This window comes from Sus scrofa, chromosome 9 (genome assembly GCF_000003025.6).
Source record: "Sus scrofa isolate TJ Tabasco breed Duroc chromosome 9, Sscrofa11.1, whole genome shotgun sequence".
Lineage (NCBI taxonomy): Eukaryota > Metazoa > Chordata > Mammalia > Artiodactyla > Suidae > Sus > Sus scrofa.
The window spans coordinates 89,140,026-89,154,130 of NC_010451.4; the positions used below are offsets into that span (position 1 = coordinate 89,140,026).

At 34.5% G+C, this 14,105-nt stretch overlaps 1 protein-coding gene across 1 annotated transcript in view; it reads right to left on the bottom strand.

Annotated features, from left to right (window-relative positions):
• The window catches only part of MACC1 (MACC1, MET transcriptional regulator), a 211,211-nt gene that overhangs the window by 9,055 nt on the left and 188,051 nt on the right, over positions 1-14,105 (bottom strand). Inside the window, 1 exon segment of the mRNA XM_021063417.1 lies at positions 1,269-1,490. Coding sequence (XP_020919076.1) covers positions 1,278-1,490 — 213 coding nt within the window. The 3' untranslated portion in view covers positions 1,269-1,277.

A 14,105-nucleotide genomic window follows, 5' to 3' on the forward strand; every position in this document is an offset into this window, starting at 1 on the left:
TCCCCATTATTAGCTATTAGCCTCAAACATCTACGTGTCTGCCACAGAGTAGGTACACACACTCCATCTGTCAACTAAGTGACAATAAATGAATGACTGTCTAAAATACATAAACAGAAGATTGAACATCTGAGTAAGCCCAGACCATCTCTTTATCAACTACTCCACAGTTAGCACTTATACTGGTCCAAATTCCTACATAATCTTTGTCTTCCAAAGCTTTATAAAACACTCTGGTATACACACACACACACACACACACACACACACACACACACACAAATACATGTGTTTACGTGAACACATGAACATGTACAAAGATATCAGTGGTTTTGGTGGTTAAGATTGCTGCACTTCACAGTGATAAATCAGGTTTTTTAAAAAATAACTTTTGCTATTAAAAATCTTTGAGAGTTAAAGAACTACTCTGCACTAGGATCCTGAAGGAAAAGTCCAAGTTAGGCATGATTAGTTTGGTCTCAAAATACTGAAGGAAGGTGGTGAAAACTCCAGTTGGTGGATGCAGACAATGGATTTCTGATAAGTCATATTTTCCTTCTGGCAGTCTTTCAAGAGATGGTGGGAAAGAGCAGTGAGCTTCAATTAAAATGAAATAGCTACAATTTCCCTATACATTTTAATATGCATTTAATTGTTGTTACTATATTCCTATGTGCTATGCTTTTTTTTTTTTAAAGTATAACCAGGTTTTGTAGACAGAAAACCTCTTTCACACTGCCTGTACTGTTCTGAGCATCCTCTTTAGTCCTTAGTTCCTTCACATGGAAAAGAAATAATGCCAACAAATGCCACTGAGAAATAACAGAGATCAGGTACAGAAAGCCTGGAGCCCTGTTCCTATGTTTGCTTCTCCTTTCTCCCTACCTGTCTCCTGATAAAACTCGTGTTCACATGGAGAGCCTCTGAATAATCTGGATATCTGTGTGACATAATTTTGCTAGCCGTCATTTGTTTCAACTAAAAGTAACTTTGAAAGGGAGAGGGGATTTTTCTTTCTTTTCTCAATAAGAAAACACCTTAATGTTTGCATTTGAAACATATACAAAAACACATTTGATTATAAAACCCACCTTTGGATTTTGTGTCATGCTGTGCTTTCACCAGGAGAAAAAATATTTTTTCAAATATGAAAAAAATAAGTAATACTTTTCTCAGATTCTTCATCTTACACACACACACACACACACACACACACACACACACACACACGCCTAGTCTCTCCCCAGGCCCTCCTCCAAAAAACATACCCTTCATTTCTATACTTCTTCTGAAGTGGAGAATGCAGTTGCTCTCAAAACCTCTAAAGAATTTACTAATATTAAAGCTCCAGTTAAGTCCCGCCATTGTCTGGTCACAGGATTTTTCATTCTATCCAAGGCTGATTGAAGGTCTTGTAACACATCTCTGTAGCTATTTCCATAGTGAGCACTCCAAGTATAGAGAAAATCATAGGCAGGTTTCCACATCATCTATAAAGAAAAAAAAATTAGACTGGAGTAGTGTGGAAATAAATCAGAAGGGCAAATAGATGCTTTGGAAAAAGGTTCAGCAGCCTCTTAAGACTCAAAAAGAAAATGGAATATTAATTATAGATGCACTTATTTAATGTCACAGAAAATGTATTTTAATAACTATCACTTCTCTGTTAAATCTCTCTTGAGGTTTCTAAACCTCGAGAGTTTAAGAATAATGACCACGCACAGGGCCTTTTTTTCTTGATTCATTGTCTAAACATTCCTCATTGTCTTCATATGAATATACATAAAATTCCTTGTGCATTTTTTTATGTTAACAAATGTTATTGAGATAAACTTTTCACTCCCTGAAAGGCTTTTCAGGCTAAAGTAATAACTCTTTTATTTTTATATGTATCTGTAGTGATCTTTATGACACCACATATCACAAGAAGGAACTATACTGTACATCTAATGCTTTAAGTAATCTTATTTGAGCAAATCTATAAACAAGGAAAAATGCAGCTTCATGATCAAGTCAAATGAAAAGCAAAAATATAGTTCTCTAATTAAAAATAATTTAATGACACATTTTATCACCAAAAGAAAGATAAATATTCAATACTTTATTATGCTTTCCCTAGGCAACTACCCATACCAATGACCTCATTGTTTCCATAGAAATAAATGTACGTCAAATAGGAACTTCACATACAAGCGTGTATGTAATGGTAACCAAGGCAACCAGGCTCAGAGAGAATAGAGACAAAGGCCAACCAAATAAGACAAATTGTAGAATACACACACATATCCAGGTTAACATAAATTTTCTCTAGGAAAACAACCAAATGAACTCCACACTTATAATGGGAATATCTGGAATATAAACTTTGCTTTGCTACTTATTTGGGTTCATTAAACTAACTCATTTGTGATTTTATCACTTTCAAAGTGCAGGAACACAGACTGTGGGCCGCATATTATGCAAAGTTGCTCTCTTAAAATAGAGCCTCCATTAACAGCAATATCACATGAAGTAGGGCCTTGGGATATAATTTTCAGCCTCCACTGATATACCCATGTACTCTACAATTGAAGTTAAAAGAATGAAAGATCTAAATAAGGAATTCTGTTATGTTTCAATTCAATCTATATAAAAGGCTAGACATCAGGCTCAAAGGATAATCTTTTTTTTAAATTTTTTTATAATTTTTTTTTTTATTTTCCCACTGTACAGCAAGGGGGTCAGGTTATCCTTTTGTATATACATTACAATTACATTTTTCCCCCACCCTCAAAGGATAATCTTTGATGTTATTTACCAACTGGCATCCCTAAATAGCCATGAACACTCACATTTTCACATCTCTTGACAAAGCTTCGATAATTATCAAAGTTAAACCATAGAGAGTTGGCCATGATGCAGCAACAGAAATCATTCTGTATATAAGTTTTATCCTCACCAAGCTGATTTATAAAGAACTGTATCTTCTATCACTGACAAGCTGTGAATAAAGTGTTCTCTCATCTGTTTTTCTGAATACTCACATTGAAATCAAAACTTCCAAAGTGCAGGTCACACTATTAGTTCTGCAATGGAAGATGAGTTGAGGCTTATTAATTGAGTCTTTTTGCCAGATTCAATCTTGCCTGTCCTTGCTAAGATGCAAAGAAGCACTAAATGAGCAGATTATTCTGAGTGGGTATATTCCAACCCTTTGTAAAAGCTTTATATCCTATGTTGCATTCATTTAAAATTCCCCAATGTCCAACTACCTGGTACATTATTTTTCAACTTGTCATATATTGTTTCAAATAATACTGTTTATAGCTAAAGGCTTCTAAGACTTTATCCTAAGCCCTTTAGTGACTGAGCCTGATAAAAAGAAGTATTTGAAGATATTTTATTATATGCAGCAAACAAGAGCATTTCAATACCAAGGTAATGGCACAGTATCATAGAAAACAGATATTTCTTAAGAACTGCAAACTGGTAATTTTTGGATTGTGTACTACAATACAGATTCAAATAACTTCACTAACTTTCCTTGGCAGAAAAACTCTGCATTACATATCTTGCTGCAGCAGAGTGGATCACTATGTATAGAAAAAGCCCGAGGCATACTCAATCACAGAGCAGCCCCTTGGAGCTGTTGGAAGCAGGAAATATTCCAAGGTGATGTGGGGATTAGAAACTACAGATTCAGAAGAAGCCCAATGATACATTTATCTACTTACTTAGGCACAGGGCCATGTTATCCCTCAAGTTTGGCAATTTGTACTGATAGTAGAGCAGGATGGCCAGCTCTTGCAATTCACAGAAATGTGGACAGATTGCTGAGTCCTGGACCCTAATTAGGACCTCTGTACGTATAAAATGACTTCCCAGGAGTCCTCTGAATTAGTCAGAAATACAAGGAGGCATGTTGTCTGAAACTCACTAAGCTACCTAGAAATAGATACAACAGCTTTGGGCTAAAAACACTAGGGCAACGGTAAACTTCATAATTTGTACTAAAATATGAGTACATTTTTGTATCCCATTTTTGTTTCTCTGTGCAGCAAACTAAACCTGAATATTCCTTCAGTGCAAAATTTGATCTGCTGTATATAATATCATTATTGGCTCTCAATACAGATGACAGAAAAACATCACGTACACATAAAATGAAAATATTTGAAATACATTGCTGTTCATTTAGCGTTTATTTCACTTATTACATGAAAATTATTGAGTACCTACTGCTATGAGAAATTTGTTACAAAAAAGGAATAAAATAATGATTATAGCAGGGTTCTTGTTTTTAGAAGCTTTAAGGCATGGAAGAAGATAAATACTTGCATAAACACTGTCACAATGTAAGAATAGATAGGATTTGGCAATTAATAATAGTTAAGAACAACTAAAAAGTTACTTGCATAATCTAACTTAGTGTAAGAAAAAAATGATAGTTCCATTGACTTAGAAACACTATGGTATAATTAAAAAAAAAAAAAAGATAATTTTTGGTTTCGGAGTCCTGGGTTCATGTCTGATTTCTATGGTCTAGTGGATAGGTCAATGTGAGTAAGTTAATCAAATTATCTAAGCTTTGAATTTTCTAATCTATAAAATGTGGATAATAATCCCCATGCCTGTGTCCAAAGTGCCCCATGAAGTGTCTGGTGTTTTGTTTGTATTTAATACTGTTTAATAGGATATGAAAGAAAGTATGTTTTGGGTGAGGGAAAGATAAGGAGTCAGGTTTTAGCTTTACTGAGTCTGAAGTAAGAGGGGCTATCTCTCATCTCCAATAAGAAATCTTAATAGAGAGATGATCTCTATGAGCAGGCAAGAGTTTAGCATCACTCATGCTAAAGTGATGGTGAAAAGCATGAGAGTAGAGGAAAATAAAGGGATGAAAATTTTAATCCCTAAGTCTACCATTAGGGACCACGACTAAGAAATAGAAGCAATGAAAGGATGGGGAGAAGCTGGTGTCAGAGTAATAGAAAATTAAGCAAACTGCTTCATGTTGGAAAAGTTAAGGACTCAGCATCCCCCAAGAGGACATTCAGTGGCTTGCTGGAGCTGGCTCACACCAGCCGGTTGTTCATATGGCCTTTCAATTCCATCACACTGGAATATTAAAATCATCAAAGTTGGGAGTTTGTCTACCAAGGAAATTGGAAAAAGCTATAAATGAGGGCTTTTTATCCTTTAAGGAACTCATTGCTAAATACCTACCAGCATGCCACTCACTGAGGACATCTTTTTCCTGCTACTTCTCAGAAGTAATAGAAAAATAGAAACATGAAAGAAAACACAGAAAATTCAGGATTGTGGTAATAGTAACCTTGGAGAAGAAAGTTTCAAGGGAGTGGTGGAGGGCATACTACAGATATGAGCAGGTGCCAAGGAACTGGAAGCCATAGAATAAATGGGTCATGTCTGGAATCTGGACGTTGAAGGAAGAGAGACAAAGTTATAAGGAGAAGCAATGAAAAATAAAAGTATGTTTCAAAGGAAAAAAAATTTGTAAAAATAAATATTATATAATTGAAAGGATAGTTTGGTTTAAATTTCAACTTAGCCAGATGGAGAATTTAGAATTTGTTGAAGATTAAAAAGGCAACATATATAAAATATTCAAGAGGAAAAGTTAACTTTCTTTAAGCAGGAGATGTAAACACAAACAAATATTAAAATACTTATGGAGTTTGGGGTTATAATTAAGGGGACAAGTATTGAGAAAAATTGAGAAGAAATAGGATCAAAAGCCTATGTTTTAGTTATGTACTTGATAAAACAATGAAAAATATTACATGTTAGGAACTATGTTTTCCCTTAATAAGCAAATCTCTGCCAGGCATGATAAATATGGCTTTTTATATATTGAGATTTGCCTTAACAAACTGATAAAAGTCCAGCTTTCATCAATTCAAGAGTTTCATTAGTTGTTTGTTGTCTTTTATGGTATAGATATACGACATTTGAACTCAAGTTCTTAAACACATTTTTCTTTCTTCAGAATTTCTTATTTTCTTAGGTCATTATATTTTTCTTACTTAACTGAATATGTTATCACAGACAAAGACATACATTAATTCACTACAGACTTCATGAAATTATGCCCAAGTAAACATACACATTAAGGCCACAAGGTATTCTAAACTTCATAATAAAGAGAAAATAAAGTCATTTTCTCTAGAAATGTTTGAATAAATAAAATAACTAGAATAAACAATTTTCTTTCTGGGATGATCTAAGTTAAGTCCTCCAAAACTGGACATGAGTTGTGGACTGCCAAGATCTCTTCCAGGTTTATGTTATTTTATATCCATTCAGTGGTTTAAAAATAGTTCTTCCTCTCTTGCTTAATGCTATGATTTAAAGGAAGATATGCAGAAACTCTGCACTATTGCTCTGACAAATCAAAAGGAAAGTATGCTCCTGAGAGTTTGTTTTTGTTGAATTATTCTTAACCACAAAACAAATTCCCTCAGCCTTCTCATCTTTATCACCAATATTTGACACACTGGCATCATTCTTATTCTTTAACTCTTAGATTTTTGACGTTAACTTCATGGTGTTTATGGGCTCATCTCTGAACAGGAAGTATGAGGCTGATAAAAGTATAGTTGTCAACTTCTTATCTATGTGCTTTGATTTCTTTATATAAGGAGCAGCAGCATTAGTAAGCATTTAATCTAAAGTTGAGCAATTTCTAAAGTAACAGCATTTGTGTAGAAGGAATATGTCTTTGGTTTATCTTCCAGATATTAGAGGACAAATAAAAAGGTAAAGAAGCAATGAAAAAGTAATAATGGAATGCCAAAAGAAATGAAACAAAACAGAGACAAAAAAATGAAGTTTTCCAAATTTAGAATGCATTTTCCCAAAAGCCAGTCAGACTCATTAGATAATACAATAGACAATGAAATATAACATGAACAAAAGCAATTCAGATTTGAACGTAGCATTCTATGTCTTTTTTTAGCTCATAAGATATGAACAGTATAAAAAATGCAAGTGGCTTTAACTACCTTTAGATAATTACATTTTGCCACATTAAAAGGTTAAAAATCTACCTACTTAGGAGCAATGTTTCATTTTAAGTACAATTAGCTAAAGAAGTATTAAGACAAATTTGCCCCATTAATGATTATTATACGTATTCTATCTTCAGTGCATCGTTTACAATATCCAGGTGGCCTTCCATCACCTATAATTGGAAAGTACATAGAAATTGTTGGAGATGAGGTTGCCATTATTTTCAGAAGAGAAAAGAGACTAACATATCAGGAGTCCTTATTTCCTCAAAAGGGACATGGTACTTTAAAAAAGACTGATTTAAAAAAGACTCTCTGAAAAGTCTCTTTGAGCATAGCAAGCTCTATTTGCTCTAGGATAAACTATGTGAAACTTTAGCAGTTAAGCAGGAGCCAGAGAAAGACAGAGGTCTCATTCCAAGCTACTGCATCAAAACAGTCTAACATCTTAGGAAAACCTGCTGGTCAAGCTATTCTCACCAAATTCTAGCTAGGAAAAGAATCCAGGTCACCTGGCTATAAATCTGAGGCTTTCTCACTAAAGTATTGCCACAAATAAGCAGTTTCAATAAATGCTGATTTAAGTCTTATAATTAGCTGGTGTTTGGTTTTCAAAAATTTATTGTTTGTGATTCCTAATAATAAACCTTGATAAAGGAAAATCTAAACCTTAAATCAAATATTAGTGATGCTAAATACTTTTAAGATATCTATTATAATATTTAACTTAATATTATTATTATTTCTATTTGATTTCAGGGTGGTAATAGGACATATAGAATTAAATCAAAAAATCATAGGAATACACTGTGATACCCTATGAATTAAATTGAAGTCTTTTTTCTTTATTCTATCACTTCAAAACATGGAGTATCTTTTTGGAATTAAAGATTGTAGCACCAAGCATCATAGAGTTGTACAAAATAAACTATGATAATCTAAATATTATGTCACTGTGCCAGATCTCTAGTACAAACAATGAAGATTTAATAAATTACTCTATAAACTTTACCACTGGTAGATGAATCTTTTCCCTTTTAAAGAAATTGTAAATGTATTTCTTATTGTAAAAGAACAGCAAACCCTAGATTTAAGTACCAAGGCTAGAACTGAGCCAGACCCAGATACATAACCAGATCATGCCACATCCCTATAAGCAAAATCCAAGTATTGCAGAGTGAGCCAGGAAACCAGAAAACTGTTAAGAGTTCAAGAATATTCCTTTTACCTTTTGTCAGAGACATTTTCCAAGGAAAATTAAATGTTGGTAAGCCAGTAAGAAAAAGTTGATCAGCCAAGATTTTTTTCCTTATTTTTTTCCCATGGATGACCATTCTGCCGGTTCCTTGGAAGAGAAGGCTTAAAATCATTGCTAACTTCTCCCTTACCTTCATTCTTTCTGTAAATAATCTTGGCCATATTACTAAAAAATTAATATACTTCATTCACTTTTCCAAAATCATTTACTGTCACACTGTTACACAGTTGTCAAATTCACCTCTTCCTCTCAGTCAAAATAATAGATGACATTTAGCTATTAAAATGTGCAAGGTATTGTCCTAAATATTTCACATGTATTATCTCACTTATTCCTCTAAACAGCTCATGAATACGATACTATTATTTGCCTCATTTTACAAAAAAAAACCAATTATTCATAGAAAAGTCAAATAACTTGCCCAAGGACTTAGGGCTAAAAGATGGTAGAGCTGGAATTCAGACCAGGAATCTTAATCTCTGCTCTGGAAGTCATTCAAGACTCTCCAAAAAAATACATATCCAACCATATTTCCCCATAATTCTAAACATGAACTCTCCCCTCAAAATCATGCATTCTTTTCAATGGTCTCTAGAAGTCATCCAGAAGCACTGAAATCCCCTTCCAGTCCTTTCCAATTATTCAAACATTACCCATCCTTCAGGACTAGGATGTACCCTCTAGTAGCTCCTGTCTCTTTGATCTTCTTTTATTTAGTTAACTCTGAAAGGATTTATCATCTGCATATAAAACAAACCCAGATTTAAATCCCAGTTGTGTCACTTAACAAGGATATAGTTCTGGGTAACGTACATAAATTCATTCACTCATAGTTTGCACATGTGTAAAAAGAGGATGGTTATAATATCTTTTTTACAAAGCTTGTTGAAACAAATGATATTGTAAAGAAATTGCTCATAATGATTAGCTGACATGCAGTAAATATGAAAAACTGCAACTATTTTCATTCTCATTATTAGCTATATTCACTTATTTCAACATCTAACCATATAATTCTTTAAAATGTAGCACTTCAAATATGGAGTTCCTACCGTGGCTCAGTGGTTAACGAACCCGACCAGTAACCATGAGCCACAATAACAGCAACGCAGGATCTGAGCCGTGTCTGTGACCTACACCACAGCTCATGGCAATTCTGGATCCCCAATCCACTGATCAAGGTCAGGGATTGAACCCTCAACCTCATGGTTCCTAGTTGGATTTGTTAACCATGGAGCCATGAAGGGAACTCCTACTTTTCCATTTTTTATCTAAGCTAAGAATAAAGTGCTCTGAACACTACTGCTGCCAGTCAGAGAAGGAGGAGGGAAAAGATTATAACTAGAAGATAAAGTAGAGAATTAGATCCTTATTGATTCAGTGTAGTCAGTAAGAAGATACAAATATATCTTGCTAGTTATAGCTCTCTATAGGTGAGTAGTTTCTAAGATGAAAAAAATATTACAATTAGGAATGGTGACTTCATAGGGATGGTGGTCTGTTCTGATAGGTCAGATAAGAAATTAGCCTCAACAAGTTTATTGGTGCCTATTGCTGAGGTGGAGCCCAGTGAGCATAGGTAACTTAAAAGGTGAAGTGAACTTTTAGTGTGCACGGTAAATAAGTGTCCATATTGAATAAGATGGAAAAAGTGTCATCTTTACCGCAAGGGGACCAATGTGAGAGAGATTCTAGGTAAATTACTATCATATACGGTAGCAATCTCCAGAAGGCTAAGTGAAGAGTACCGAGTTTAGGTTTGCAAATCTCTTAGCCCTGAAATTACCATAATTTCTGCTTGTAAAATCCAATGGTTTTTAAAAATGGGCTACTTTTTCTAATATTTTATTGATATTTATTTTTAAAATAAAGTTCAGAAAAACTCCAATGAATTTTTACTAACTTTCATAGGAAAACATTGGCAATAAATATCTTTGTATACCATAAGCATCTTTTTTTCTAAAAGAAATACTCTGAAAAACATGTTTTGCTAATAATCATATTCTAAGTTTTATAGTTTTGCTTTTATGTAGGAATTGAAATGTCATTCAAAAAATTGAGTAAATTTTCTTAAATTTTAGCTTATGGAGATAGTTAATTTAAAAGTGTCATTCTCCAAAATGAATGGATAAAGAATTAATATATACATACATGTGTATATACATATATATATCACAGAATACTACATAGCCATAAAAAAGAATGACATAATGCCATTTGCAGCAACATGAGTGTAACTAGAAATTATCATACTAATTGAGGTCAGAAAGAGAAAGACCAAATACCACATGATACACTTATATGTAGAATCTAAAATATCATACAAATGAACCTATCTATGAAACAGAAACAGACTCAAATAGAGAACGGATTTGTGGTTGTCAAGGGGCAGGGGTGGTGGGGAGGAATGGATTAGGAGTTTGGGGCTAGTAAATGCAAATTATTACATTTACGACTGGATGAACAACAAGGTCCTACCATATAGCATAGGGAACTATATTCAGTATCCTGGGATAAACCAAAATGGAAAAGAATGTAAAAAAATAATACATACACATGTATAACTGAATCATTTTGCTGCACAGTAGAAATTAACAGAACGTTGTAAATCCACAGTATATCAATAAAAATAAATTTAAAAATAGTAAAAGTGTCATTCTCAGAAGTCTCTAGAGAGAGGCTTTTTTTCTTCTTATAAAAAAGATTGAGGAATTCTGTGGTGGCATAGCGGGTTAAGGATCTAGCGTTGTCTTTGCTGTGGCTTGGGCCACTATTGTGGCTCAGGTTTGATTCCTGATCCACAAACTCACACATGCCACAGATCCAGCCAAAAAGAAAAAAAAAATGAATGAATGAGAAGTGGCCAAAAGCACTCAAGAAAAATCTGACAGATGTAATATTAATAATCTCCATTCTTTAATTGTCTGAAGCTTGATGAAGCTGTTGATGCAAATTTTGATAGTATCATAACATGGCTTGAAAAAATAAAAAGTGAAATGAATTGGTTAAACTCTCAGTCCTACCATAACTGACAGCTCTGCCACTCAGCCACTATATTGGATTTGGAGTGAGTGAACAGAATATAATGGTTAAAGTATAAGGACTCCAGAGTCAAAGGCCTGTGCCCCAAACCTGGTCCTGTGACTTTCTAGCTACACATGTTTAAGCAAATTACCCAGCCCCCCTATAGCTTAGATAACATTAGTAACTGCCCTCAAGTTTTTGTTAAAAGCATTAAATAAGTTAATTTTTGAAATGTTGCTGGAACATTGCCTGGCACAGAGTAAGGGTCAGATAACTGTTAGATAAAATAAAAATAGAACAAAGGGTAAAGGGAGAAGCTGAAAAGGAAGAATAGTGACAGAACTGATTGCAGGCATTGGCACACATCGGTGGAAATTTTCAAAACATGTGCCCACTAAGGATGTGAGATAAAAGAAATAAAAGCAGCATGGGAACCACAAGAACTTGTTCTCTCCCTCCCCCTATTCCAATTCCTCCCTCCTCTGCACAACTACTCAGAACTAACAGAAGTATATGCTTTGAAATCAAATGCTTATCTTGTAAATTGATCCTACTTAAGAATCACCTCCTTCCTGAGAGAAAAATATTGTAGAGTTTTTTTTTTTTTTCAGAGGATGGAAAGTAGCATACACTTAACTTACATGGCCTTAAAGGTAATAGTCTCATAGATTATTTGGAATAGCTTCAGGTCAATACACCATGAATTATTTTCTAAACATTTCATAGTAATAACATGCATCAAAGTGATGATTGCTAGTGTTAATCACAATAAATTGAACAATAGGCCTTAAAAAGATACACAGGGGATTTCCTTTCTGTTTCTGAGTATTTATTAGCCTCAGGCACAGACATAGTCATCTCTGTGATTTGGCCTGTGCAAAAGTAAATAATGGAAAAGTAGGCTATTTGTTGGCCTCTGTGAAGATTCGAGGGAGGATAAACTGTAAACAACCACAGTTAGAGAGAAGCTAGATACTTAACAAAACTCTTTGATAAATAACTCTTTGATAAACAACCATCAATAAAACCTTTTAAAAAACAGAGCTTATTAAGAAAACAAGTCCTGCTTTCAATTAGACAACATTTAAAAAAAAAAAGATTCTGTAGGGAGAGCAATTTTTGTTTCATAGCAAAATTGATAGGAAGGAGGTAGATTTCCCATTTATCCCCTGCCCTCAAAGTAGCCTTCCTTATTATCAATGTCATTCACCACAGTGATATATATGGTACAAATGAATCTACACTGATGTATCATAATCATTCAAAGTCTATAGTTTACTTTAGGGTTCACTCCCAGTCTTTTTTTTTTTTTTTTCTTTTTATCTTTTGGCCATTTCTTGGGCCGCTCCCGCGGCACAAGGAGGTTCCCAGGCTAGGGGTCGAATCAGAGCTGTAGCTGCCAGCCTATGCCAGAGCCACAGCAACGCAGGATCTGAGCCGTGTCTGCAACCTACACCACAGCTCACAGCAATGCCTGGTCCTTAACCCACTGAGCAAGGCCAGGGACCTAACCTGCAACCTCATGGTTCCTAGTCAGATTTGTTAACCACTGCGCCACATTGGGAACTCCAATCACTCCCAGTCTTGTACATTCCATGGGTATGGTATCACATTGAGTATTTTCATTGCCCTAAAAATCCTCTATGCTCTGCCTATTTATCCCTTCCTCCTAACCCTGGCAACCACTGATAGTTTTACTGTTGTCATAGTTTTGACTTTTCTAGAATGTCAAATATATTTGGAATCATGCATTATATAGCCTTTTCAGAATGGGTTCTTTTGCTTAATACTGTGCATTTAAGGTTCCTCCATGTCTTTTTATGGCTTGGTAGCTCTTTTGGTTTTTAGTACTAAATAATATTCCATTGTTGCATAATCTTACATTGTACCACAGTTTATCCATTCACCTACTGAAAGATATTTTGGGTGCCTCCAAGTTTTGGCAATTATGAGTAAAGTTGCTATAAACTTTCGTGTTCGGGTTTCTGTGTGGACAAAGGTCTTCAATTCATTTGCATAAATACCAAGAAGCATGACTAATGGATCATATACCAAGAGTAGGTTTCTTCTGCAAGAAAAAGCCAAGAAGCTCCAAAGCAACTGTATATTCCTATCAGCAATGAAAGAAGGTTCCTGTTATTCCATATTCTCATCAGCATTTGGTATGGTCAGTGGTCTCAGTTTTGGCCACTCTAATAGATGTGTAGTGGTATCTCTTTTTCATCAGTTAACTGAAATGTTAGAGCAAGATATCACACATAATATTTTTCCTGTTTTATTGCTTACAGTTTTCTCATCTTTATCTCATTCGATAAAAGCTGATCTGCAATGCTCTTCTTAGGGAACAGAGATAAATGTAGCTTATGCAGAGGAAATATGGCCTCAGCCTCTGGCTGCTCGTGGCTAGCAGCAAGTCTTGTTTAGAGAGCCAGGTTCCAGGAACCCAGAAGCTGGCCTGCTAAGACTTCTACTGTAGCTGCTAGAATATAAATGATTTGAATTGCCTCTTTACTCTTTGTGAAAAGGTTGTCTTATCCTGCATACCCAACTGTAATACTTATTTCAAAATAAGAATTTTTTCTCAAGAAATTAATTCCCAGGTCTATGTCCAAAAATGAAATACAGAATACAACTTTTGCCTTCTATCAAGTCATCATCTAACTAAAGAGACAGTCTTTCCTTAACTGAAATATCTTCAAAATATTTACATTCCTGTGAAAGAAAGATACAGAAAGAACACTTTATGTGTGCTCATCACTGGAATATTTTTAAGTCAATAAAAACTGACCCACATTTCCTTTATTTATTTTATAATG